Here is a 26884-nt window from a genome sequence, read left to right as displayed (position 1 = left end):
AGGCTTAGGTGATTCTCTTGCCTCAGCCTCCCAAGTAGCTGGGACTACAGGCGCCCACCACAACAATGCCCAACTATTTTTTTTGTTGCAGTTCGGCCAGGGCTGGGTTTGAACCCGCCACTCTTGGTATATGGGGCCAGCGCCCTACTCACTGAGCCACAGGCGCCACCCTAATTGCCACATTTGTTTAACTATTTGTTTATACAGGGCTATGTCTACTAACATGTTCCAAAAATTCCTAAAAATAAATTTATGTCTTATTCTCTTAAGAATACTTTCTTGAAAGAATTATTATTTTTTTGAATTTATTAATAGTTTATTTATCACTCATATTCATAGCTCAGGAACACAAGTCAGTGACAAATGTCTATGTAAATCAGCCCAAAGAAATTCTTTATATTTCAAAATTATTTTAATGCTCTGAAAGACACCAGCCTTCCTTATCTCCTCAAAATCTTTCAGAGAATCATAATTTCTGTAGAAATCTGCATATGCCTTCTTTCTTGGTTCAGCCACAGCAAACTTTCAGAAAACTGCAACCCCCAGGGATATAACAAATGCTCCAACAATATGAATCCACAGGCACCTGGCCAAGAGGCCACGCATCTGAGGTTTGGCGAAAGCACTGGAAGCCATGGTAGTTACTGTCCTTGATGAATTGCCAACCTCAACGCGTCCTTCCCGACTGAGGTACACACAACTGAAGAATTTTATTAATGTAATTATTTCTTAGAATATTATTGTTGCACGTATAAAGAACATTTCTAGTCATACTGGCTCCAGCATTTAAGTTTTTTGTAGATGCAACGTATATTAGTACACTGTAATCTTTTTACCAATTCATTTGGGTCTAAGTATGATCATTTACTACTAAATGTATATGCACACAATGTATATTTGTTACACAGACAATTAAACTCCAAAATTTGTTTAATGTTATCATGTACATCTTTCATATAGCTCTACATGGGAATGTCTTAACACTAACCTTCAAGAAGGCAGAGACAAATTTATCTGATTTTGAACAAGAACCTTCAAAAAAGCCTTCGATCTATAAACGTCTAATGATGCTGTTGATAACATATTTACAGACTGTTTGGGCTATCGGTGGTTACATAATTAAAATAACTTCTTTCAGAAGAAAAACTAAAGTCTAAAACAGTTAAATGACTTCACAAAAATCATGCAACAGTGGCCAGAGCCAGGTCCTCATGTTCAGAATACCACAACATTGCTTCTTGAGAAATTAGCTCAATTTAACAACTTCCACCGTAAGTAGAAAGTCAGAAATATAAATGTGTTATAACTCCTGTCATTAAGAAGCTTGGTGACTTTCGGGAAAGAAAACACACAAAAAAACTTAAGGACACAATACAACATTACTAAAGAAAATAGGATGAAATTTATAATACAGACTTTAAAAGCGATGGATAAGAAGAGGAAGAATCTGACATGAGCCTTAAAAAGGCCAGCAAGAGTTAGGAGAAGAAAGGGGAAGCAATTTGGTGAACAAAGAGGAGACAGAATGAACCAAAGCAAGAATGAATTAAATAAATATGAGAAAATAATATAGAAATCATTATTTTTTAACTAGGGGAAAACCCCCACATTTCACTTCAACAGACAAAATTCTTTCCCTAAGCCATCTAAAAGGGGACAGGAAGGATACTTAGGGAATTTAAGTATTCATAATCAAACCCTCAGCAGGAAGCCTAGACATAAAATTACAAGATTAAATAACACTGAATTTTCTGAATCCTGACAAATTAGTAGAAGATGGTAGACAAACTTCTGAATCCAAAGATTTATGACCACACTGAGCCTACTCCTGTTTTGTCATCTTGTTATACCAATGTATTTATTGTCTCCCATGGCCAAGACACTCTTTTCAGTGACCAGACATTTCCTTCAAATATCCTGGGATGAAGTCAAAATAGAACATTCACTAAGGTTCCACAAAAAATTATGCTTAATAAACCAGGCCAAAAAAATGTGAGGCAGAAAAGCTGTGTATAAAAATTCAGATGCTCCATGTTAACAGTAGCCCAGAGCCTGCCTCTATGGAAACCAAACATTGTTCTAAACCAAGTAATCATTGGTTTGTATTTCTAGTTGTGTTCCTAAGTCTTGCTTTTATTTTGACAGCAGCAACAGAAAACCTGCTACATACCACTAAAGCTGCCTGGCTCATACTTCTAATTCATTTCAAGACAGCAAGGTGGATCAAAATCATAACTTATGCTGTAACAATTGTACTCTGAACTCGTACTTTAACTCCTATATTTAAGTAAATACTACCATCTGCTTAAGCAATAAGGAAATCCATCTCCACCTACAAGTGTGGTAATTCCTGTCATACCTGTCTATCTGGTGTGGGGGCTTCCCTAGGAATCACTCACCTGTACAGATCTGAATGTAGTAATGAAAGGCAACATGATATGATAGCCTGGTCCACTGGGGCTAGTTAGTAAAGCTCCGCCTCTGCAAAAAGATGTTTCAATTTGACAAAGTTATAAAGAGAAAAATTATCTTTCCAAATCTAAAATGCTCTAATACTCTTACTTATGCTACTGACCTACTAAATCCACACTAATAAGAATTACTCATAATGAACAACTGCTTAAAATGCCTACCATACCTAAAAAGGTGGAAAGAGCAAATTAAACTATTGATGTTGCACCTTGTTTCATAAGCTTGACCAACCATACCTCTGGGTCTCCAGCACTGCTCTGAAGTTCAAAGGATTCTCTTTGGTATTTAACCTTCTGAGGAATATTTGTTTGAATATTTGGGGTGCTTTAATTGGCTAATGGCTCTCAGTTGGGGTGCTTTAATTGTACATAACAAGAGCAAAATACATTTAATCACCAGGTTAAAAAAAAAAGACAACACAAACTTTCAAGGAAGGAAAAAATTTCTGAGACTTGTGGTTCTTTTAATCTATGTGCAAGGCAATTAAAATACTGGGAACATAAAGTTTCTGTATAAAAACAAAAAATTAGCATGGAAACATGAAAGGTGAGAGGATTAAGACTATAAATAGATATGAATTTCATGTTCACTAAATCTTAGAATGTGAGAATTATAAAAGTAAGCCTAGAAACTGTAAAATAGAGACATTTGGGGAACAAATATAAGAAGTCCTATTTTACATAGTAAATAGTAAATTTATCATAGAAATTAGCTTCCTGTCCTGAAAATATAAAAAGGTTTGCAAAAATGTCAGAGTAACTAAGAAAAGAGGAACGGTTTCAGGTTTATCACTGATTCTTTGAGGGGCATACCTTGAAATGTCCTTTCCTTGGTTTTAATATCAGAAAGAATGCTCAACAGGACAGAAATCTGGAAATTTGTCATTTCTCATGCTAGAGTTCCATCTGTTAAAATATGCCACTAAAAGTGTACTTTTCTAAGATTCAGGATGGTTCTAAAAGTAGAAATATCAGTTCTGAAGGATGGAAACAGGCAAAAAGTTGAAGCTCTCTGTAAATATACCACCATCCTAATTATGCCACAAATTGGCCTCTCTCCTACTAATTTACCTCAAAAGGAACTGGTGGTAATTATGCTGAAGGAAAAGCTATGCTATCTCAATACCTTCCATATCATTCCACTCCTTCACTTGAAAAGAAACGGTAAGGAAGGAGGAAGATAATTCACCAATATTGTGTTTATGTCCCTAGAAGGTCCAGGGATATAACCGTCATGGTCATCATGGTGTTACAAGACATAACCGGACACTGAGTGTTTTTCAAATGAAGTAATCGAAAGAACATACGCAGGACCACATTTTCTAAATAGCATCTATAGCAGCAAACTAAAAGCCTGTACGGTGTGTGTACTATAAATAATTTATCTATCTCTTCAGTTACAGGTAGAGCGACTACTTCCTTTGTCGCTTCCTCATTTTTCTACTGAGTTTGCTGTACATAAGGAATAGTTGTAAGGAGTTTTAACCTCTGCACAGAAGGAATATAGCACTAAAACTATCCAAAACTTGGACGGTGCTCCACAAAAGCCTGCTTCGACCCCCATGCTTTCCCTAGCGATGGGACGTGTGTCCCTGGACGCTGCAGAAGAAATAACTTTCCAGACTCCATTCTAATTGGAGAACCCTTCTCATCTGCTAGAGAGCCTGGAGCTGACTGCACTTGCAGCTCACCTGTAGTACACAGCCAGGTGCCCTTCCTCGATCTTGTGGATGGAGGCGTAGAGCAGGACAACCACCAGCCCCACCACTGCAGTCACCAGAACCCGGGCTTGAGTCATATTCATCCTTGTTCCTTCTGGGTGAGGGAGGGAAGGACCCCTCAGTCCCGGGAATGAAAGGTCCACCCCCTCCAGTTTCCACCCTCTCCCCTCAGACACTTGGCGCCCACTCGGAGGCTGACCCGGGCAGTCCCGTACCCCTTTCCCCTCATTCTTCCCTTCTCGCAGACCCGGCTTTCCCACGCCAACTCCTCCGCCCCAGACGGCCCGTGAGCCGCCCCTGCACGGTGAGCTTCGTGACACCCCCGTCTCCTAGTGTCTGCTCCCCGGCGTAAGACACTAACAGAGAAGGGGGCCAGCCGAAGGTTCGGGAGGGAAGCCGACCCCTCCGTAGCGCCTCACCTATCAGTGACGCATCGCCCCCGCCCGCACGTGCAGCCGCCTCCCGGGCCGAGCCAACCGCCGCCAACAGCCGGCCCCGCCCACTCGCCCAGCATTGCGGCTGCGCGGTGACGCACACCGACGCAGCGCCCCCAACGCGCTGGTGAGACGGGGAGCGGACGGGACAAAATTCTTTCAGCAGTCGGGCTGTGCACTCTCCTTCGAAGGTACCGGGCTGTTCTATGCCGTGTTGGTTTAGCTGCTCAGGAAGAGAGGTACAGTCGGTCGTTTGGAGTAATCCAGGAAGCAGAGAAAAGGGGAGGACATCTCAGACAAGGGACTGGTCAGTTTGTTCTTAGGCGTGGAACCCACTCCCTCACTCAGTGGTAACGGCTCTATTTGTCCTATTCTGGTTTAAATCGAAGCCTCCAGTGTGGCAAGCGCATGCTCCAGGCAGATCCTGCACTACAGGAGCAACCAGACTCGTCGCAAGTAGAGTGCTGTGGAAGTTCAGAAGAGGAAGATGTAATTGCACCACTCACTCATCAAGTTTTGGTTTTGGTTTTGGGGAGGTACTTACTATTTGCCAAAGTGATCAATGAGGGATTTATGAAGGCCATCCAGACAATAGGGTGAGAATAGTCCAAGCTCGGCAGCATGTAAGTGTGTGTGTTGGCTGGGTGGAGTGGGGGCGATCTTCCAGGGAGAATAACGGGAACTGTAAGCGCTTGGGTTTCTTTGAAGGCTTCCGTGATGGAAAGGAGCGATATGGCAGATTACGTGGTTAGGACCACATTTTGAAAGTCTGGAATAAACTTTCTCTGTTAGAGGAATTGTAAGGCTAGAGAACAGACAGAGACTTTTCCACTACGTATTCTGTTCTTTTAAAATTCTGCACAATGTGTATACGTTACCAGAATTAAAAAGAGCAAAGGGAAAAGGGGGGTGGGGAGATGGATGGCTGCAAGGGAAATAGGGGATGCCTTATTTGGGGCAGTAATGATGTAAGCCTCGCAAGGTTAGTGGTGAAACCACAAGGTTGACTAGGATTGGGAAGTTTCTCTAACCTCTTGGGTAGGGAAATAATGGGAAAGTAGTCAATCTGCAAAATGGCTGAGAGTGGACATAGGCTGAACGCAAGGATGCTAAGTGGTTAGGAAACTGCAGGCCCAAAGTTACCTAGCAGTGGAAATGAGAAGAGGTTCAAATAGAACCAATTCAAATCTTCATTAAAGCCAGCCTTCCCAGACCACTCTACCCACTCCCCTCAATAATGAACTTACCTGTAACATTCAATTTTTTATTATGAAATGTCTATGACTTTTTCTGTTCCAGATAAATGGTATTTGCAGAGCTTAGCTCTTTCAACCTAAAAAAAGCAGAATTTGCTTCAGCCCCTGTGTTGTCTGGATACCTTAGTTTTTCTTAGTATTGTTTAGATAGGAGAATGAATTGCATACAATTCACAACTGCCATTCCAATCTAGAAAGCTGTTACCGGGTGGCGCCGGTGGCTCAGTGAGTAAGGTGCCAGCCCCATATGCCAGAGGTGGTGGATTCAAACCCAGCCCTGGCCAAAACTGCAAATAAATAAATAAATAAAAAGCTGTTACCTGTTTGGGTGCAGTGGCTTATGCCTGTAATCTTAGTACTCTAGAAGGCCAAAGCAGGAAGTTTTTTTTTTTTTTTTTTTTAAGAGACAGAGTCTTACTCCATCGCCCTTGGTAGAGTGCCGTGTCGGCATTGCTCATAGCAACCTCCAACTCCTGGGACCAGGCAATTCTCCTGCCTCAGCCTCCCAAGTAGCTGGAACCACAGGTGCCCACCACAATGCCTGGCTATTATTTTGTTACAGTTTGGCCAGGGCCAGGCTTGAACCCGGCACCCCACCCAGAGCCACAGGCACTGCCTAGCAGGGAGATCTCTTGAGCTCAAGAGTTCAAGACCAGTTTGAGCAAGAGTGAGACTCTGTCTCTACTAAAAATAGAAAAAAAAAATTAGCCAGGTGTTATGGCCGGTGCCTATAGTCCTAGTTACTTGGGAGGCTGAAGCAGGACCGCTTGAACTCATTGAACTCAAGAGTTTGAGGATGTTGTGAGCTAGGTTGAGGCCACAGCACTCTTGCCTTGGCAACAGAGTGCAACTCTGTTTCCAAAAAAAAGCTATTACCCAACAAAAAATAGAGAGGTCCACTCAGGCATTAAGAGTAATTTTGAGGGGTCTCTATGACAGTCTTTGGACTCAAACCACCTGCCCAAATAGTGTAGATCAGGAGATCAGGCTGCCCTGACCTCTATCACAGCCACACATCATCAGTGGCCCCCACTCTATAGAAAACCTATTACCAGTTACTAGAATCATACTTAGAAAATGCATAATCAGGCTGAGCACCTGTAGGTCAATGGTTAGGGCACTGGCCACATATACTAGGGCTGGCGGGTTCAAATCCAGCCCGGGCCAACTACAACAAAAAATTAGCAGGGCATTGTGCCAGGTGCATGTAGTCCCAGCTACTTGGGAGGCTGAGGCAAGAGAATCCCTTAAGCCCTAGAGTTTGAGATTGCTGTGAGCTGTGATGCCACAGCACTCTACTGAGGGCGACATAGTAAGACTGTCTCAAAAAGAAAGGCTCGGCATCCGTGGCTCAATGGTTATAGTGCCAGCCACATACACCAGGGCTGGTGGGTTCAAGCCCGGCCCAGACCTGCTAAACAACAACAACTACAACAACAACAAAAAAACAAAGTCAGGTGTTGTGGTAGGCACCTATAGTCCCAGCTACTCCAGAGGCTGAAGCAAGAGAATTGCTTAAGCCCAAGAATTTGAGGTTGCTGTGAGCTGTGATGCCACAGCCTTCTACGGAGGGTGACATAATGAGACTGTCGAAAGAAAGAAAGAAAGAAAGAAAGAAAGAAAGAAAAGAAAGAAAAGGAAAGAGGAAAGGGAAGGGGAAAGGGAAGGAGAAAGGGAAGGAAAAGGAAAAGGAAAGGAAAGGAAAAGGAAAGGAAAGGGGAAAGGAAAGGGAAAAGGAAAGGAAAGGGAAAGAAAAGGAAAAGGGAAAGGAAAAGGAAAGGAAAGGGAAAGGAAAAGGAAAGGGAAAGGAAAGGGAAAGGAAAAGGGAAAGGAAAGGGAAAGAAAAGAAAAGAAAAGAAAAGAAAGAGAGAAAATGCATAATCAGGCCAGGATCAGCCTATAATCCTAGCATTCTGTGAGGCCAAGGCAGATGGATTGCCTGAAGTGAGGATTTTGAGACCGGCCTGAGACCCTGTTTCTACTAAAAAAAATAGAAAAGCTAGCCAGACATTGTAGCAGGTGCCTATAGTTTCAGCTTGAGTTTGAGGTTGCTGTGAGGTAGGATGCTCTGTCACTCTCTTAGTGAAATGAAAAATGTCACTAAGCTTATGAAAACCTTGTTTTCAAACAGGACACAGAGTGAGACTCTGTCTAAAAAAGAAAAGAAAGAAAATGCATCATCACTAAAAAGAAAAATCCTTTAACAAAAATTTCAATGTTTGGATAGCCTGCAATGTTCAGACTCCCAGATAAGCACTTTTACTGTACCGCCTTTGTTAACTATTTCTGATCTTACCTTCGAGTTTAATATCTTCCAAGCAACAATAAAAATTTTTATTATTAAAATCTTCTAGAATTAGGGAAGCAATTCTTCTACAGCAGGCATCCTCAAACTACGGCTCGCGGCCTGCCTAGTACAATTATCCAGTCCGCTGGGTGTTTTTGCTGCCGCTGCCTGTGCTTAGCAGCCAACTCATCCTGGGGCCTACAGTCAGGCCCTCCAACTGTCTGAGGGACAGTGAACTGGCCCCCTGTTTAAAAAGTTTGAGGACCCCTGTTCTAGAGATTGCCTCTTATAACAGTTGTCAGGGATGGAATTACCATCTTTAGCGAGAAAGTGATACTTGATGGCTGCAAAAGATAGGAAGACAATCCCAAAGGCCGGGTGAGGGGCTCATGCCTACAATCCTAGCACTCTGGGAGGCTAAGGTGGGTGGACTGTCTGAGCTCACAGGATTGAAACCAGCCTAAGAGCCAGACCCCATCTCTAAAAAATTAGCTGGGCATTATGGTGGGCACCTGTGATTCCAGCTACTTAGGAGGCTGAGGCAAGAGAACTGCTTGAGCCCAAGAGTTAGAGGTTGCTGTAAACTATGATACGACAGCCCTCTACTGAGGGTGACAAAATGAGACTAAGAAAAAAAAAGACGACAATCCTAAGATTTTAAACTTAGGTGACTGGGAAAATTTGCTAGGTGACTCTAGCTAGGGGATGGTGGGACTGTGACATCAGATTATAAGGCAATGTATAAGCATGTGTTTTAGACATGGATACTGGTAGGAGGACATCTCAGGGAAAAACATTATATTAAAGAAGTTGCCCACACCAGGCGTGGGGGCTCACACCTGTAATCCTAGCCCTCTGGGAAGCTGAGGTGGGTAGACTGCTTGAGCTCAGGAGTTTGAGAACAGCCTGAGCATGAGCAAGACCCAGTTTCTACTAAAAATAAATAAATAAATAAATAAATAAAATAGACAAATTAGCCAGGTGTTGTGGCAGGTGCCTGTAGTCCCAGCTACTCTAGAGGCTGTGGTAAGAGGACTGGCTTGAGCCCAGGAGTTTGAGGTTGCAATGAGGTTGCTACTCTACCCTGGGCAACAAAGTAAGACTCTGTCTTAGGAAAAAAAAAAAAGAAATTGCCCAATACTGACTTTACCATAAGTCCTGTTTGATTCCCAAGAAAAGTAGAGAGACTATTACATATGTATGTGCTCCAGTTCCACTTGGTGGACCCATAATATTTTCCCAAGCCATATTCAATTATTCTATTATCTGATTTTTATAAGAATAGAGATTCAGAAGGTCATTTAAAATCATTTAATACATAAAGTGAAAAACTGTCTAGAATATAAAAGCATTTCACATTTTTAAAAACAAATTAAATTACAGGTGTAAATATCCACAATCCTTTATCTGAAACCCTTGTTTCAGATTTAGAAAATGTTCAGATTTTAGAAAGGTAATTCAGTGCATATACCATACTACATTAACTCTCAGCCTTCTACAATAAGCCTTAGCACCCCTCCTCCCAATCATCAAACACATTAATTTTTCCTGAAGCAAAATAAACAAATATTCATACTAACTGGGATAAATAAATTTTGGTGTCAGTTCAGATTAGATTTGCAAGCAAATGAGTTTTGTCCCTAAGCTTATGAAAACCTTGTTTTCAAAGCTTTTTGGATTTTGGTATTACAATCACAGATTAAAGAGTGCAGTATAAATTGCATGACAAGACACAAAAGATTATTTAAACAATTCACCCATTTTTACAAATTAAAAAAATACATGCTTTCAAATACATTATAAATTAACAGCCATCTTCTCTTTGCTATTATTAAATGTACATCTTAAATACATATACACATGTCATACTTAACATGATTTATGAAAGTCAATTGGTATTAAAGGCAGATGCACAACCCCTTCTGTAAGAACGGGATACTGTTAATGTGCAGTAAAATTAAAAACGGGATTAAGCCAACTCTTTATGATGCCGGGAAGAGAACTTATTGAGTGCAACACAAGGAGGTAGGGTTTATTCTCAAAGTACAACTTTACTTGTAAGCAGTCTCTTCCATTTAACTTACACTTAAAATGCATGTTATTTGAGGTTTTCTTCTCAACAATACTACAAATGGCCTTATGCTCAATAGTTAAAACTTTAGAAAATATTTTTGTCAGTTAAATAAGTAATGTTCTACCAAATTTAAAGACAAATGAATGACAAGGAGAGGCCCCAAAGTATCGGTGGTATTAAAACAAATATATAAAGTCCATTGACTTTTTATAAAATCTTATTGGGTCAGAGACTAAAATTACTCAAAATCACAATATTATGTTTGTAAAATCATGTTTTTCTGATCACAGTAGAAATGTAGCTTTTTTGATTACAGACATTTCTTCCACTGACGGGTGTCTGAAGAATGGTTTCAGGGGAAAAAACAAATTTCCAACACATGTAGCAGCAACTTCCATCAGTTTAGGGACACTGAATAAGTGGCAAGTCATTCTGTTAACCAACTCCAGTCAAGATTCTAAAACCAGGCATGAGAAAATTACAATTAGATGTTAAGTTAATAGGTATATGGGTATTCATTTTTGCAAGTTTCCTGTATGTTTGCACATTTTATAATCAAAAGTTGAAAATCAAAAATATAACAGTTACAATTAGAGCATTCAGTTCACTTTATTTTCTGCCAATTTCAAAAAGTTTTCATAAATATGTTTTTTATTTTTTATTTTTTATTTTTTTAATAAATATTTGAAGTAAATAATTCTTCTATTGTATTATATGGTAAAGAGACAGGGGTCTTGCAATATTGCCCAGGTTAGAGTGCAGTGGCTATTTATACTGCAGCCTTAAACTTGTGGGCTCATGCAATTTTCTTTTCTCAGCCTCCCAAGTAGCTGAGATGACAGGTGCATGCAATGATGCCCAGCTGCCATTATTCTTATTGAAAGAAGAAATACACAGAATTGACATTGATACTAACTGCAATAAAAATTAATTCAGTAAACATTTTATTGTCATTTTTCCAAATTTTAACAAATCCATAGTTTACAGTAACCAAATCATAATCTGAGCATTTTTATTGTTACAACTATATTAATAATTCATACTATATGCGGCAAGAATTGAAGTACAAGTTTTATCTTATTGGAGAAAATTGATTGCTAAAGCAAAAAGGCACAAACCATTCAATTTCAGAGGCATATTGTGAAGAAAGCTTACCACTCATTTAATTTGACCAAAAATGCTATTGTTGAAGATTATTGATGACATAATCCTAGTATATCCCTGAGTAACAGAAGATAGGGATTTGAGGTTAAAGATATTCCTCAAATGCTCTTTCCTCTGAGTTCTATTCCCCATCCTGTACCCCAAATGCCAGATAAGGCTGGCATGGACAGTTAAACCATTCGTACCCAACATCAAGACAAAACTTACCATCATACTACTGCCACGTTCCTCATTTGCTTCACGAATAATAGTGCTTACACGGCCAAGATAGTTCAAATTTTCTTTTATCATTTGTGCTAAAGTCTCCCTGTGAAATGGAAGAACAAAGTCTTCTCAGATTCAGCAAAGAGGCCATATGAATTTCCTCTCTTTCTGCAGAGGATGATCATTGCCGTTCTGTAACGTAGCACAACAACGTAGGTAATTCCTAGTCTTCAGTGTCCATATCCCTCCCTCCAGAGGCAGAGTCCTGATTAGTACAAGTTGCTGCCTCTGCCTAACTCTAATGATAAGAAGTCCATTTTAACTACTATCTGAATTCCCTCTGAAATGTAAGTGGCACTTAAATACAAGTCCCTCACACCCCTGAAAATGCTAACTGGGGGCGGGGGATATCTTTGTGGCATAGACAGATGAAAGATCTCTTTTTGTTTTTGGAATATTTCCCTTTCCTTGCAAGTAGTAAAAACAGCAGCATGCTCACTGACACAAATGCAAAGGAAGAAGATACAAAAGTAAACCTGTTCTGCAGAAAACAGGGAAGGTGAAAAACTTGACTGGAAACTACTGGTGATAGCAATGAAGAGGAAAACAAGCAAGCAGATTCCAAAAGACAACAGAAGAAAATTATGATGGGGGAGCTGCCCAGAACCAAGAAGTATCCCTGGAAGTTTGTATTTGAAGGAAATCCTGATTCTGGTTTCTACCCTCATACTTTCATCTTTCATATGGTCTCCGTCTTCACCCTTTAGAAACCCTCAGTCCCCTACTAAAGTCAGTTCTACACCATGGATGCTGGCCAGTAGAATTTAGAGCTAAATTTTGGTTCAGCTCATATCTAACACATGGAAAAACTGAGGCAAACAGTTCCCAGTCCTTGGTAGTTTAGTACCACAGGTACATTATAATTGAAATCAGTTTTCCTTTATAATGTATTCCTATTACAAAAGATATTTAAATTACTTGTCAGATATACTTTTGCAAACAACTACAACCTCAAGTTGGAAATTACTTGTATAGAAGTGACACTTGCAACCAACAGCATCCCCTAACAAAACAAAATTCTTTTAATAAAAGCAAAAGGTAAGTAATGTGTTAAATTTTACTTCCTTCAACTCTCATTAAAAGAATGCTTCCTAAAACCTATATAACTAATTACAGCCTATGCTATATTATGGATGTACTGCATTGGGCCACATCTATAATGACCCCAAGATATACTTTGGAACTTGCTTTCTTTAAAAAAATGAAATACCTGATATCAGCTTGCCTTCCTGCCATGTGCTTTTCTTTCATAAAAGCAGAGCACAGAATGTGCAGCTGCATGATCTCCTGAGCAGTGATGTAACATTGCTGCACTTCTGCAAAACTAATTATGGGCAGAGCTTCCAGGAAATGCTGGTGCTGTAGAGGTCTCCATGAGTTGTGAGAAAAGTGACAATACACAAGCTAGCAAAGAGCCACAGGCTCTGGAGACGGCAAACCTTATGCTGAGAAAATAACAGAAATGGATAGTCATTCAGCTTTTAGCAGAGAGTAGGAGTTAATAAAAGAAAATAAAGGTTTCAAACTTGAGTTTATTTGCAAGACTATTTTAAGGCATGGAAAAATGTAGAAAATACTAAGTTATAAAATTTATCTGAATAATTTATTTAAAGGGCAATCAAGGATACCAAAATGATAAATGCAAAAAGATAGCATAATTTTTCAGAGATAAAAGGTTTGGGTAAAAGAAAGTGATAAGCCAATAACAGAAAAGACTTAGAACTTGGATTGAGCTAATAATAATATTTAACATCTGTTGAACATTTACTTCCCAAGCCTTCTACATGCACTATCTAATCAAATTCTCACAGCAGTTCTATGAGACATTCTTATTTTACAGGAGAGGAAATACAAACACAAAAAAAGTCAAGTAAGTTGTCCAAGGTTATTACAAAAGGATAGTCAAGACTGAACTCTGCTCTGAAGGCACCAATGACTACCTTAATCATTACTACCTCATTCCTCTCACTGCTCTGAAAACACAACTATCTATTGTTACAAAGTGAACCCACCCATCTTGAGGAGTTACCACGCATGACAGAGAATGTTCACGTTCTGCTGAAGTTGGGGGCAGCCATGCTGATGCTTGGGGGGTTTCGGCACTTTCTAGACTGGACCCTACTAGGGACCGTGCAGAACTCTGTGTCTGAAGGAAAAAAAAAAAGATGATGAGCCAGCACCTCTGGTGATTCATTCAATTTCTTACCATATTCCTAAGATTTACATTTCTATCACAGAGTATTTCTGTGCAAAATTATTCTCACCTTTTGTATACTAGTAATCATCCTGTCCTCGGTCCCTTTCTTCATTGACTAAAACCAAATGTATGCACCTTGCTACTACCACTTTAGTTAGAGAAAGAAAAAAACTCTGTGGAACAAAGAGTTGGTTTCATTAACTGGTCAGGCACATCTATGTCTGAGTTGGGCTGGGATATCACAGTGGTCCACAGTAAAGAGAGCATAAAAACAGGAAAGGAAAGATGATAACCAAGTCCTGCATCTCAGCTGCGAGTCTGACTTCAAGGCAGGAACACAGGTACCAACCCAACATAAAATAGACATCCACAAAAGGGGCTAGCTCATGCTGATAAAAATCCCTTTTCCAAGGAGTAATAGCAACATACTGTTACATTAAATAATTAATTATTACTCACACAAGCAATTTTAAGGAGATGCCATATTTCTTTCTGCCTCTTTCCCTGCATAAACATGACAGTATTGTCAGCTTCTTTGATGTTACTGAGGGCCACTTCCACCTTGGGGAGTAGGTCAATAATCTTCTGCTTACAGCCCAACAACTTGCTGGAGAAATAAAATCTGTGTCAGATATTTATACATCCCCCAAGACGGTATACCATACTTCCAAACCCAGCTTGAGAAATGAATTACAATCAGCAGCAGAGTTAATGACTGATCTCCAAAGTACTGCAAACAAACAGGACATATAAATGCAATCCTATGGCCAAACTACCCATACTACTGCCAGAACTCTTCCTGGATCCAGTATGTTTATCAAAGAGGGGTATTATACTTTGAAAGGAACATGATAAAAGTATCCTGGCTTTTTGGTAGGAAATAAAGCAATTTTTTTTTACCTCAGATGACCAAACAGCTCTTTGAGAACACGATCCTGACTCTGCACAGTATGCACAATGATCTTCACCATCTCTGTGCTGTCGCTGTAGGAGTGATCTATAAAAGACATTAGTCAGTGGGTATAACCTCTCTTCTGCATAACCATATTTGCTTCCAAACAAAAAAATTCTTTAAAATCTGAAACTAGTTTTAATTAATAAGCACCTCCATTTAAATTAAAAATTAGACTAAGATTTAAAGATTACTCATAAACAAATTCCAGTAATATATCAAAAAAATAAAGTTATGTGTGTGTATATAACATTAATATAAATTTATCACTGTGTCTTTAGACACCTTAGCTTCTGTGCTTGAGAAGAACAGTCTGTCTTGAACTTACACTAATCCAAGCCCCAGACCAATATGCAGTCTCTGCCCAAGAGATCAATTTTTCTTGAATGGTTAACCACTTATTTAAAAACAGTGGGACAGTTCATCAAACTTTCACTGACTAGAGGAAGAAGGACCTTGCCATAACTAGGTTGCTTAGAATTTCACGTTTTATTAATCAGTGTATAGCTCATAAAAACTTTGAAAAAGCTGACTGACTTAAACCAAATGTGATACACTAATAAAGGAACCTGCAAACACCCTGAAAGCTTGGTTTGAGGGTTAATATAGCATCTTAAAGCCAACTAGATGACAGATGTCCTCAAATAGGATGGTTCTGGATCAGTGAGTTCTATAGTTCAATTGATGAGATGCTACCTTAATTTTAAAAAATTACTGTCATTTTATATTTCAGAAAATAGCTAAGTTTAAGAGTTCAAAGTTGCTAATGCATCATACTGGTATTTTCTCTGGACAATAATTAAGCCTAAATGCAATAATATCAGTAGTATTTGGTACCACTTGTTTATATTTTTTTCATTTAATCCTCATAGCAGCTGTTTGAGATGGCTACTTTTGTTACCCCCATTTTACCAAAAAGGAAACTTTGAGATTGGTGTCAAGGAGGTTTAAAAAGTGTCTCTGTTATCATCACTCCAAAGACCTCCTCCATGACCCAACTTTATTCTCCACACATTTGTCTTTTCCTCACCAACACCCAAATACGAGGCCCCAAAAATGTTCCTTTCCAAACAGCACTACTTCCCACTGACCAAGCCCAAGAGCTTTAATGTATAACTAGCTCTTTTAAATGGTCAAAGACTTCAAAAAAAGTTAGTTTTCACCATTTTTCAGTTGAACAGAGTCTCAAGTCAACTCTAAGCTAAAAACAAAGGCCATAAATGAAGTGTGATTATATATTAAGCCTCAATCCTAGACCAGACTTAATATAAGTAGTTTGTCATTCAAGGTGACTTATCAGTTCAAAGAAGGTACTTAGCTAGCAAATTCATTTCTGGGGCCCATGACATGATATGTTGATATGCTGACAGGGCTAGTAGAAAGCTTTCATAAAAATAAGCTAAACTAATGTGGAAAATTAATTTGACTGAGTCAATGAATATGATTTTATGTCTCTTCATCTGCAATTCATTTGCCAAAAAACTAGGAGTCATGAATATTGGTTAAAGGAAAAATAGTAAAATAAGAAAGAATTGGACTTGCTCTATTTTAAATCTTAAATTTTAAGGTTAACTCTAATTACAACTTTTTTCACTTAAAACACTAATTTGTTAATATCTTCAACGTTTTTGTCCTCTTATTCTTTTTTTTTTTTGAGACAGAGCCTCAAGCTGTCCCCCTGGGTAGAGTGCGGTGGCATCACAGCTCACAGCAACCTCCACCTCCTGGGCTCATGTGAGTCTCCTGCCTAAGCCTCCCAAGCAGTTGGGACCACAGGTGCCCACCACAACACCCAGCTATTTTTTGGTTGCAGCCGTCATTGTTGCTTGGCGGGCCCAGGCTAGATTCAAACCCGCCACCTCAGGTGCATGTGGCTGGCGCCCTAGCCACCCGAGCCACAGGAGCCGAGCCTGTCCTCTTATTCTTATTCCATCAGCAAAATTCCAGCCCTGGATCAATCCAACCATCTGCTGTATCAATTTCTGTATTTAAACTACTCAACTATCAACAAAATAATATTCACTCTAGTGTCGTTGCTGATTCATATATTTTCACTTCTGTTCTTGATTCTTAATATAGTTCTGGGTCAGCAACATCTTCCATTGAACTTACTGCCTTTTAAAAGTCTTTAGCATACTGCTAAGACCTTTGAGGTCATCATTTCTTCTATTACAGTTCACTTCACTTCCTACTTCAAGACAGAAGGCCATAAGGCAGTAAGACCCTGAGTTTTCAATCTCTCACAAAAGCATCTGGATTCATACCCCGTCTCCCTCCAATATCAGTAGCATCAAAGTGAATCCCTCCCAATATTCTCTGGAGCTAACCTCTCAATTTATTTAGGGACCTTCCTCTCCACAGGCTTTTGGCCCCAGGCATATAAACACAGTCAGGTGAGGATATATCCTGAGAAATGCATCACTGCACAATTTCATCATTGTGCAAACATCACAGAGTGTACTTACATAAACTTAGATGGTATAGCCTATTACATACATTAGGGTATATGGTATAGACAGACTATAAATCCTAGGCTATAAACCTGTACAGCACGTGACTATACTGAATACTGTAGGCAACTATAATACAATGATAGGTATTTGCATATCCAAACATAGAAAACATGCAGCAAAAATATCATATTATAATCTTATGGGACCACTGTTGTATATGCAGTTCATCAACGACCTAAATGTCACTATGAGGTACACGACTAGTATGCTCAAGTCTTCCTTCTGAAAAGTGACCTCCCTAATTCTACATCTCCTTTTGGCTACTTATTTACCTCACTTTTTTCATTAGCAGCCAAGCTTCTGAAAATAATCTAGATAAGCAGTTTTCAAACTTTTTGGTCTTGGGACTCATTTACACTCAAAAATTCTTATGAACTCCAAAGAGTTTTTAAGGAATTAAAACAGAAATTGAAAAATATTTGTACATTAATTCATTTTAAATAACTAAAAATCTACTGTCCATTAACATGGACAGCTGTTACCCTGGGTAGAGTGCCATGGCATCACAGTTCACAGCAACCTTCAACTCCTGGGCTCAGATGATTCTCCTGCCTCCACCTCCCAAGTAGCTGGGACCACAGGCGCCAGCCACAACTCCCGGCTATCTTTTGGTTGCAGCCGTCGTTGTTTGGCAGGCTGGATTCAAACCCACCAGCTCAAGTGTATGTGGCTGGTGCCTTAGCCGCTGGAGCCACATGTGCCAAGCCAGTCCCTTAACATTTTTATTAAAAATAGCTATGTTTATGTAGGCATGGTGGCCCACACCTTAGTCCCATTACTCAGAAGGCTGAGGCAAGATGACTGAGCTCAGGAGTCTGAGTCCAGCCTGGGCAACACAGTGAGATCACATCTCTTTAAAAAAAACCCAAACTGGGCTCGGCGCCTGTGGCTCGACTGGCTAGGGCGCCAGCCACGTACACCTAAGGTGGCGAGTTCGAATCCCCAGCCCGGACCCGCCAAACAACAATGACGGCTGCATCCAAAAAATGGCCGGGCGTTGTGGCGGGCGCCTGTAGTCCCAGCTACTTGGGAGGCTGAGGCAGAAGACTCGCTTGAGTCCAGGAGTTGGAGGTTGCTGTGAGCTGTAATGCCATGGCACTCTACCCAGAGGGACAGCTTGAGGCTCTGTCTCAAAAAAAAAAAAACAAAAAACCCAAACTGTATTTTCTAAAACAAAAAAGTTTTAGTGAGAAAACTCATACTGTTTTACATTTTTGTAAATCTTTTTCATATTACTACTGATCTTATCAGAAAATAAGTGTTGAGAAACTGACAAATTTCAGTTGGTAGATACAAGTTTCCTAAAATTCTAAGTTTTTCCCTGAAATATAGAATTTTATCACTGACAACAAATAATGTTTTCCTCTTTAACAAATGCATGTCACTTTTTATTTTCACTTACTTTCTGAGAATACATCTTTGCATATACAAATCTGGATAACCATAGTTTGCCTGACAGCTGTTCTTTCAAGTAAAAAATGGTATTCTATGCAAAAAAGAGGCCAGTCAGCTAGCAATATAAACAGTTACTGAAGTGAGTTTAGGACAGCCATCATACTCCACTGTATAGCAGAAATACTTTATGAATACTTTCCATTCCACCATATAGTACAGACATATTTTTTTAGAGACAGGTCTTACTCATCTGTCACTTAGGATGGCTGGTAGTGGTGCCATGATAACTCACTGTAGCTTTGAACTCTAGGCTCAAGGGATCCTCCTACCTCAGCCTCCAGAGCAACACCTGGCTAATTTTTTAAGAACTTTTTTTGTAGAGACAGGGTCTCACTATGTTGCCCAAACTGGTGTCAAACCCCTGGGCTCAAAGTATCCTCCTGCTTTGGCCTCCTTAAAGTGTTAGATCATAGGCATGAGTCATTGCACCTGGCCAATCACACAGAATGTTAAAAAGACATTTTGCAACGTCATCAATGATATCCAAACTAAGTCCAATGAATACATGCATTTTTTATCATCTTCATTATCCACACCTCTGTAGCATTTCACCTGATTGATCACTTTTGCCTTGAAACTCTGTCCCATTTCTATCCTACCACTCCTTCTACATATTCTAGCCATTTCTCAATCTTTGCAGTCTATTCTACTTTACCCATTTTATAAATGTTGGTATTATTTAGGATTCCAACCATGGTTTTCTTACTAAATCTGATTTTTCAGGATGATCTCTTTTGGTGGATTACTCTCAAAATAGCTAAATATCTAGCCCTTCCACTAAATCTATATACATCTGTACCCACATATACATGTAAAACTATCTATTATATATGTCTATTTGAATGTTTTACTGACCCCTTAATAATAACACATACACAAACAAACTCATCTTATTTTCCCATCAAGTCTTTTCCTATCATGATGAATGGTTCTATAGTGTACCTAGCTGCCCTAGCCAAAAGCCTGGGAGGCAGCTATGACTCTCACTCAACCCCCAGCCATCCATACTGAATCTATCACCTACCACTATCAGTTCTATAACCCAAATAGCTCTCTTGCCCTTATCCTCCTCTTCACTTCACTGCCACAGTTCATGTTCTCTGTCTTAGTTCATAGCCCACTTTGTGCTGAACTGTGATTATTCCAACAACCTCACAACCTCTGCCTGTCCCTAGCCAAGCCACACTTTAATCTATTATCCACAAGGCCACCAGCAGTGTTTCTTAAATGTTTATCCAATCATGCCATTCCCTGATTAAAATGTTTTTAGGGTTCCCCTTTGTCAGCATGATGTACCAAAGGCAATCTCTCCTCCTCAAACTCTACACTACAGTCACACTGTATTTCCTCAGATACGCAAAGTGCTACATATACATATCTTTGCATATGATACTCATGTATACAAAAGCCCACCTCCTTTCACCTGGTTACTACTACTTACTCTTTAAGGCTTGTCTCACATGTCATCCCCCGCAGGAAAATGCTAAGCATCCCTGGCCCCTAGTTAGGATTAGGTGCCTCTCATACGTACTTCATAAATGTTTAGAGAATTAAAATGAATAAATTCCAGTATAATAAAAACAGTATAAGAACAGCTTGGCACCTGTAGACAGTGGTTACAGCACCAGCCACATGTACCGAGGCTGGCGAGTTTGAACCCCACCAGGGTCTGCTAAACAACAATAACAACAACAACAACAAAAATAGCTGGGCATTGTGGCAGGTGCCCATAGTATCTGCTACTGGGGAGGCTGAGGCAAGAGAAGTGCTTAAGCCCAAGAGTTTGAGGTTGCTGTGAGCTGTGATGCTATGGCATTCTACCGAGGGTGACATAGTGAGACTCTTTCTCAAAAAAAAAAAACAAAAACAAAAACATAAAAAAGTATAAGAAGAGATCATGTTATTTTTTAGATGTGTGAAAACTGTGAAATACAATTTCACATGTTCATTAATTTGCATGCATTGCTATGTGTTTGCAATTTTTCTTTCCTTTTTGAGAGACATGGTCTTGCTCTGTCACTAAGACTAGAGTGCAGTGGTATTATCATAAATCACTGCAGCCTAAACCTCCTGTGTTCAAGCAGTCCTCTTGCCTCAGTAACCTGAATAGTATGCCACAATGCCCAGCTAGTTAAAAAAAATATACATATATTTTTTGGCCGGGGCCTGGTTTGAACCCACCACCTCCGGTATATGGGGCTGGTGCCCTACTCCTTTTAAGAGATAGGGATCTTGCTATGTTGCCCAGGATGTTCTCTAACTTGTGGCATCAAGTCATCCTCCCACTTTGTCCTCCCAAACAGCTAGGATTACAGGCACGGCCACTGTGTGTAGCCTAGTTGCAAATTTAAGTGTGAAACATTTCTCTAACTCTCTCTCTTTTTAAATAATTTGACTGTATTGCATATTAGGGCTTAGACTTTTTTTATTTCTTCTGTAACACTCAAAACAAATTTTTAACTAAATGATAATATCTTGCAGTTTTCAAAGTATTTTCCAAACATCTTCTCAACATTGTTTCAACATATTCACTGAGTAGGAAAGCTAGGTTTCAACTCCATTTTACAGAAGAGAGAAATAAGAAACAGGGATATTTGTCTGAGATAACTTGGTCAGTAAAGCATTCACAGGCCTTCGCTCCAACTGCTCTATTCGTAAAACCCACTGTATCAATTTCTTTCTAACCTTTCTAATGTAATATTAAGCAGTCCTCATTTTTTTCCATCTTTCCACACATTTTCTTGCTTCCTCTTGCTATTGAGTTCCTTTTTCACTTTTCCATTCCTTCTTTTTATTTCCCTTTAAAAACTGTTTTTACCTCACTTTCTTTATTACTTTCCTCTTCAAATCTCTTAAATTCTCACAAACTTAAAGCTATTATACCATAAATGTATCAATGGCAATACAAAAACTGGAATTTATTCTGCAGCTTTTAAAATATTTTAAATTTAAATTCCCTGGAATTTGTTAAGCTAGTGATAGTTTCCTAAAATGCCTTCAAATACTGTGAAAGAAGTATCTTACCTGAAGGTCTGTGCTTTAACTGCTTATAAAGATCAATGGCTCGTTGTTCCCTACAAAAGAGAAAACATGCTTCTGTACCTGATGGTACTTTAATGACTCCAATAATCCACAACTTCAAATGAACAAAACATTGACTATTTGGATGAATGACCACATTTTAAAGCAAGTAAATATTACCAATGAATATTTTACAGAGCATGTTATTAATATAGTTCTAAATTCTTAAAATGCAAAGTTATCTGCTTTGATCTATCATTAAGTATAATACTCTTGCACTAGAAAACAAGCAAAAATTATGGCCTATGATTAGACAAAAAAACTTAAGTTTCTAGTCCATTTAGGAAGTTAACCTCACTTAGGACACTTAAGAGGCCATACCTTGGACCAGAAGTATGGTAAGTAGGGAAATAATTTGTAAGTTATATATACTTGGAAAATTCTTAATACAAACATGGAAAAGATGCTTTTAATAAAAACCAAAAAAGGTCAACCCAAAGAGTAATTTCCAAAATCTCCTGTGAGTAAAAAAATGTTTCTATTTTAAATATAATGCCAATGTATTTGGAGAGGTTTAATCTGTCACATGTAAGCAGGAAGAATAATCTGCTACAAAATGTAGCAGACATTAAGATCAATAAGGGGGGGGTATATCCTTACAGAGATTCCATCAAGTCTCCCTGGCGTCTTCCATAGGGGCTCTTTTGCAGCTCCATGATTTCAGTGTGCAAGGACATAATCTGATCCTCCAGGTATCCAATGACACCAACCTAAAATATGATGAAAACACAAAGGAAACGACAGACTTGCCAACATCTAATAGGAAATAAGATTTAGATCCTAAGGATAAAGAAAGACTTGGTGCTGTAGTAGAACTAAGTAATATAATATAAAACACTAATTTTGATAAATCCTTTTCATTCTTCAGATTGACAGTTTTTCACATAAGAATATACTTATTCCTATGCTTCTCTCTTTTCTCTCCTCACAACTAGCACTTTTGCTTTTTTCTCTGGAAAAACAAAAAAGGTGAAGGTGTCACTAACAAGACAGAAAAAGTGGCCAACAAACCCACTGGTATTACTTGCATCTCAGCTCTCTGATTTTCATTGCCTCTTATTGTGGCCTGCCTTGAATAAGGACACACAGAAAAATAAAGATGCTGGATTTCAACTGCAGGATACCAACAGCCTCAAACACATCTTTGATAAGTACTGGCATCAAGGAAAGTAATAATCTTGAACCATGGACAAATGCACAGGACAAATATCTACCACCTAGAGAATTATCTATACCTAGGGAGACCATATAATTTATTGTCCAAAACCAGCATAATTTTGAGAGTAAAACAGAGTAGTATTGGTAATTATGGCAAGATATCAGGTGTGAACTGGAACTGTCCCAAGTAAATCAGATGTGCAGTCATCTTATTTAAGCCAATCACAAAAATAATAGCAATAACTGCTACTGATTAATTCCCATTTAATTTTCAAAACTCTACTAGGAAAGGTGCTGTCCTCATAATACAAAAGGAAACAAAATCTCAGCAAAGCTAAGTAATTTGCCCAAAGCTCTTGTTTTTATTGCTATGATACCTCCCTATACTTACAAAAAGCATCTACTAGGATTTTGTCTAGAACTCAGAAATGACATGAAAAATATTCTTTGCATACCCAAACCAAAAGTAGTTTCTAAGGGAGACATCAAAAATTAATAAGCACAAAGAATGAGGCCAGTGGTTTTACCTCAGCGTAGTGAATGGCCTTTTCTTCCATTTCTTTCCATGCTTTTAGCATTTTTTCTGAAGCTGAAAAAAAAAAGAGTCTAAATTGGTAACCTCAGAAATAGCTGCAGCTTTAATTACTGTTTCCTTGGCATAGCAACATCAAAGAGATGTGTTATGGATTGAATTGTGTCCTCCTTAAACATATGTTAAAGTCCTAACCTTCAATATGTGAAAATATGACCTTATTTGGAAATAGGATCATTATAATTACTAAATTAATAGTTATACCAGAGTCAAGTGAACCTTTAATCCAATGTGACTAGTATGATTAATGTCCTTATAAGAAAAAAAGAGACAAAGGATACAGACACGCAGGAGGAACATGCTATGTGACAATAAAGACAGAGATAAAAGTGCTACAGCTGTGAGCCAAGGAACACCAAGGACTGCTAGCAAACAACAAGAATCTAGGAAGAAGCAAGGATCAATTCTTCCTCACAGGTTTCTGAGGAAATGTGGCCCTGCCAACACCTTGATTGTGGACTTTTAGCCCCCAGAACTGCAAGGCAATAAATTTCTGCTGTTTCAAGCCACCTAGTTTATGGTATTTTGTTATAGAAGCCTTAGAAAACTACTATAGATGATTTTCTCTTTACAAATACATATATAGGATTTTCTTTTTTTTTTTTTTTGAGATAGAGCCTCAAGCTATTCCCCTGGGTAGAGTGCAGCGGCATCACAGCTCACAGCAACCTCCAACTCCTGGGCTCAAGTGAGTCTCCTGCCTCCGCCTCCCAAGTAGCTGGGACCCCAGGTGCCTACCACAACATCCGGCTATTTTTTGGTTATAGCCGTCACTGTTGTTTGGTGGGCCCGGGCTGGATTCGAACCCGCCACCTTAGGTGTATGTGGCTGGTGCCTTAGCCACTTGAGCCACAGGTGCCGAGCTGATAGGATTTTTTTAAAAAACCCAAACATTATAAAAGGATATAAAAAGAAAATACTCTCTGTTCCTTCCCTTCACTTCAAGGAATCTTACTAGCATTATTTGTTATATAGACCCTATTCCCTCCCAAGTGAGACCAACTATATATTCTTTTCTTTTTTTCTCCCACAACTTAAACATTGCTGTTAATTAAAGACCCAGGAGATCTTTCAACATTAGCACATACACATTTACCTCATTCTAAGCTGTATAGTATGCCTTTGAGAAGTGAAAAGATATTCTAATGAAATAATGTTTTATCATTCACTAGAATGCCTGTAATACACAAATAATACCAAGGTATGGGTAGACTCAGTGTCTGGTGAGGGACTGCTTTCTGGTTCATAGAAGGCTATCTTCTCACAATGTCTTCACATGAAGAAGGGGTGAGGGGTCTCATGCAGGCCTCTTTTACCAAGAGGCTAATCTCAAATATGAAAGCTCCACCCAGGCTGGATGTGGTGGCTCATGCCTGTAATCCTAGCACTCTAGGAGGCCAAGGTAGGTGGATTGCCTGAGGTCACAGGTTCAAGACCAGCCCAAGCAAGAAAAAAATCCCATCTCTTAAAAAAAAAAGAAAATAGCTAGGCGTTGTGGCAGGCACCTGTAGTCCCAGCTACTTGGGAGGCTGAGGCAAGAGAACTGCTTGAACCCGAGTTTGAGGTTGCTGTGAGCTGTGACACCACAGCACTCTATTGAAGGTGACAAAAGTGAGACTCTGTCTCAAAGAAAAAAAAGAAAGAAAGAAAGCTCTATCCTCATGACTTAATCACCTCCCAAAGGCTCCACCTCTTAATACTATGACCTTGGAGGTCAGGTTTTCAACATATGAATTTTGGGGGGCACACAAAAGTTCAGTCCCTATCATTGGTTAAGAAGTCACCCCAGTACAGATTTTGAATATATTTTAATAATGAGGTTTGAAATTCACAGATGATTAAATCCCTCTATACTTTTCTGGAGCTATATAATTTTAATCTAATTACAAAACTAAGTGGCTCAAGTAAAAGATTAAAAAAAAGAGCTAATATTGAAAACAAACAGGTTTATGATAATTCAAGTTCTCTTGTCTCTTATTCTAATGTGAAGGTATGTGAAACAACTTGCTATGAGTCAAGAAGGCAAAATAGCAGATGGTTTCAAGAGACTAGACAATTTTAAAAAATACATTACCCAAACACTTACATATCCCATAAGTCATCTGCTCACTATATCTCTCCAAGTCAAGCTGAATGCTTTTGTGAAAAAATTCCAATTTAGCTTTCAGTTGCTGTGATGCTGAGATCAAAGTATTCTTCATTTTTGTCAAATTAGCATTATATCTAAGCAGACTTAACCTAAACCATAGTAATTAAATAAATAAAGATATAAACATTATTAGCATTCAGAAACACTGGACAATAATTAAAAATATAAATGCCATAAACCCAAAATTTAAGTTTCTATTATCAATCCTGAAGTAGCTGATCTCTAGAATCTCGTCTCTAAAGACTTCCTGCCTGTGTTAGTCCATGATAAATAATCTTCTTAAACTAGTATTCAAGAACTACTATTCTTGAGCTATTGCAATTGGAGAGTTTTAGACCATTACTAAGAATTGTACAAGTCTAATCAGAATATTACCAAATTGGCCCATTTCTTTCATGCAAGGGTAGCACCACTGATTAATGAAACACTGCAACATTGATTAATGAAAACTGGTAAGATTAACTATTGAGTATATGATGCAGATTACATTGGGCTTATAAAAAACTGAATACATGGCTCAGTGCCTGTGGCTCAAATGGCTAAGGGGCCAGCCACATACACCTGAACTGGTGGGTTCGAATCCAGCCCAGGCCTGCCAAACAATGACGGCTGCAGCTAAAAAATAGCCAGGCCTTGTGGTGGATGCCTGTAGTCCCAGCTACTTGGGAGGCAGAGGCAAGAGACTCGCTTGAGCCCAGGAATTGGAGGTTGCTGTGAGCTGTGATGCCATTGCACTCTACCCAGGGCAACAGCTTGAGGCTCTGTCTCAAAAAAAAAAAAACAAAACTGAATACATTGTGCTTATAAACAATGGAATCCACTTACATTGCTGCTCTTTGTCCTTGAAAGAGCCTGCTATAGTCTTCTTTTAGCCCAGACACATAGTGCACGGCTTCAGCCCATACTTTACGCAGCTGTATAATTGGAAGTTGTATTTTGCTGTCCTGTACTATATGCAAGAAAATGAGAAAAAAGAAAGGGGAATTATTATTGTTATTTTTGAGACAGTCTCAAGCTGTCACCCTGGGTAGAGTGCCGTGGCATCACAGCTCACAGTAACCTCAAACTCTTGGATTTAAGTGATTCTCTTGCCTCAGCCTCCCAAGTAGCTGGGAC

At 39.1% G+C, this 26884-nt stretch overlaps 2 protein-coding genes across 7 annotated transcripts in view; both read right to left on the bottom strand.

The window, feature by feature from the left end:
• Positions 1-4699, bottom strand: part of ERLIN1 (ER lipid raft associated 1) — a 41148-nt gene extending 36449 nt beyond the window's left edge. For 3 of the 5 annotated variants that reach the window (XM_023511621.1, XM_023511622.1, XM_003787267.2), the window contains exons 1-3: positions 4612-4699; positions 4163-4286; positions 2400-2481 (exon numbers count right to left, since the gene is read on the bottom strand). In XM_023511621.1, the coding sequence (XP_023367389.1) occupies positions 2400-2481; positions 4163-4275 (195 nt within the window). In that variant the 5' untranslated portion in view covers positions 4276-4286; positions 4612-4699. Of the gene's footprint in view, positions 1-2399; positions 2482-4162; positions 4287-4407; positions 4504-4553 lie in introns of those variants that run through there. The other 2 variants (XM_023511619.1, XM_023511620.1) reach the window with 2 other exon arrangements.
• A 4702-nt stretch (positions 4700-9401) lies between these two features.
• CHUK (conserved helix-loop-helix ubiquitous kinase) overlaps positions 9402-26884 on the bottom strand; it is a 45806-nt gene continuing 28323 nt past the window's right edge. Inside the window, exons 12-21 of one of the 2 annotated variants that reach the window (XM_003787266.3) lie at positions 26594-26717; positions 25706-25857; positions 23555-23616; positions 22470-22579; positions 21813-21862; positions 14769-14865; positions 14328-14475; positions 13684-13817; positions 11615-11714; positions 9402-10700 (exon numbers count right to left, since the gene is read on the bottom strand). In XM_003787266.3, coding sequence (XP_003787314.1) covers positions 10671-10700; positions 11615-11714; positions 13684-13817; positions 14328-14475; positions 14769-14865; positions 21813-21862; positions 22470-22579; positions 23555-23616; positions 25706-25857; positions 26594-26717 — 1007 coding nt within the window. In that variant the 3' untranslated portion in view covers positions 9402-10670. The remainder of the gene's footprint in view (positions 10701-11614; positions 11715-13683; positions 13818-14327; positions 14476-14768; positions 14866-21812; positions 21863-22469; positions 22580-23554; positions 23617-25705; positions 25858-26593; positions 26718-26884) is intronic. The other variant, XM_023511618.1, reaches the window with a different exon arrangement.

This window comes from Otolemur garnettii, unplaced genomic scaffold (assembly GCF_000181295.1).
Source record: "Otolemur garnettii isolate 467f Iridium unplaced genomic scaffold, OtoGar3 scaffold00021, whole genome shotgun sequence".
Taxonomy (NCBI): Eukaryota; Metazoa; Chordata; class Mammalia; order Primates; family Galagidae; genus Otolemur; species Otolemur garnettii.
This window is presented reverse-complemented; position numbering and strand designations above follow the sequence as displayed.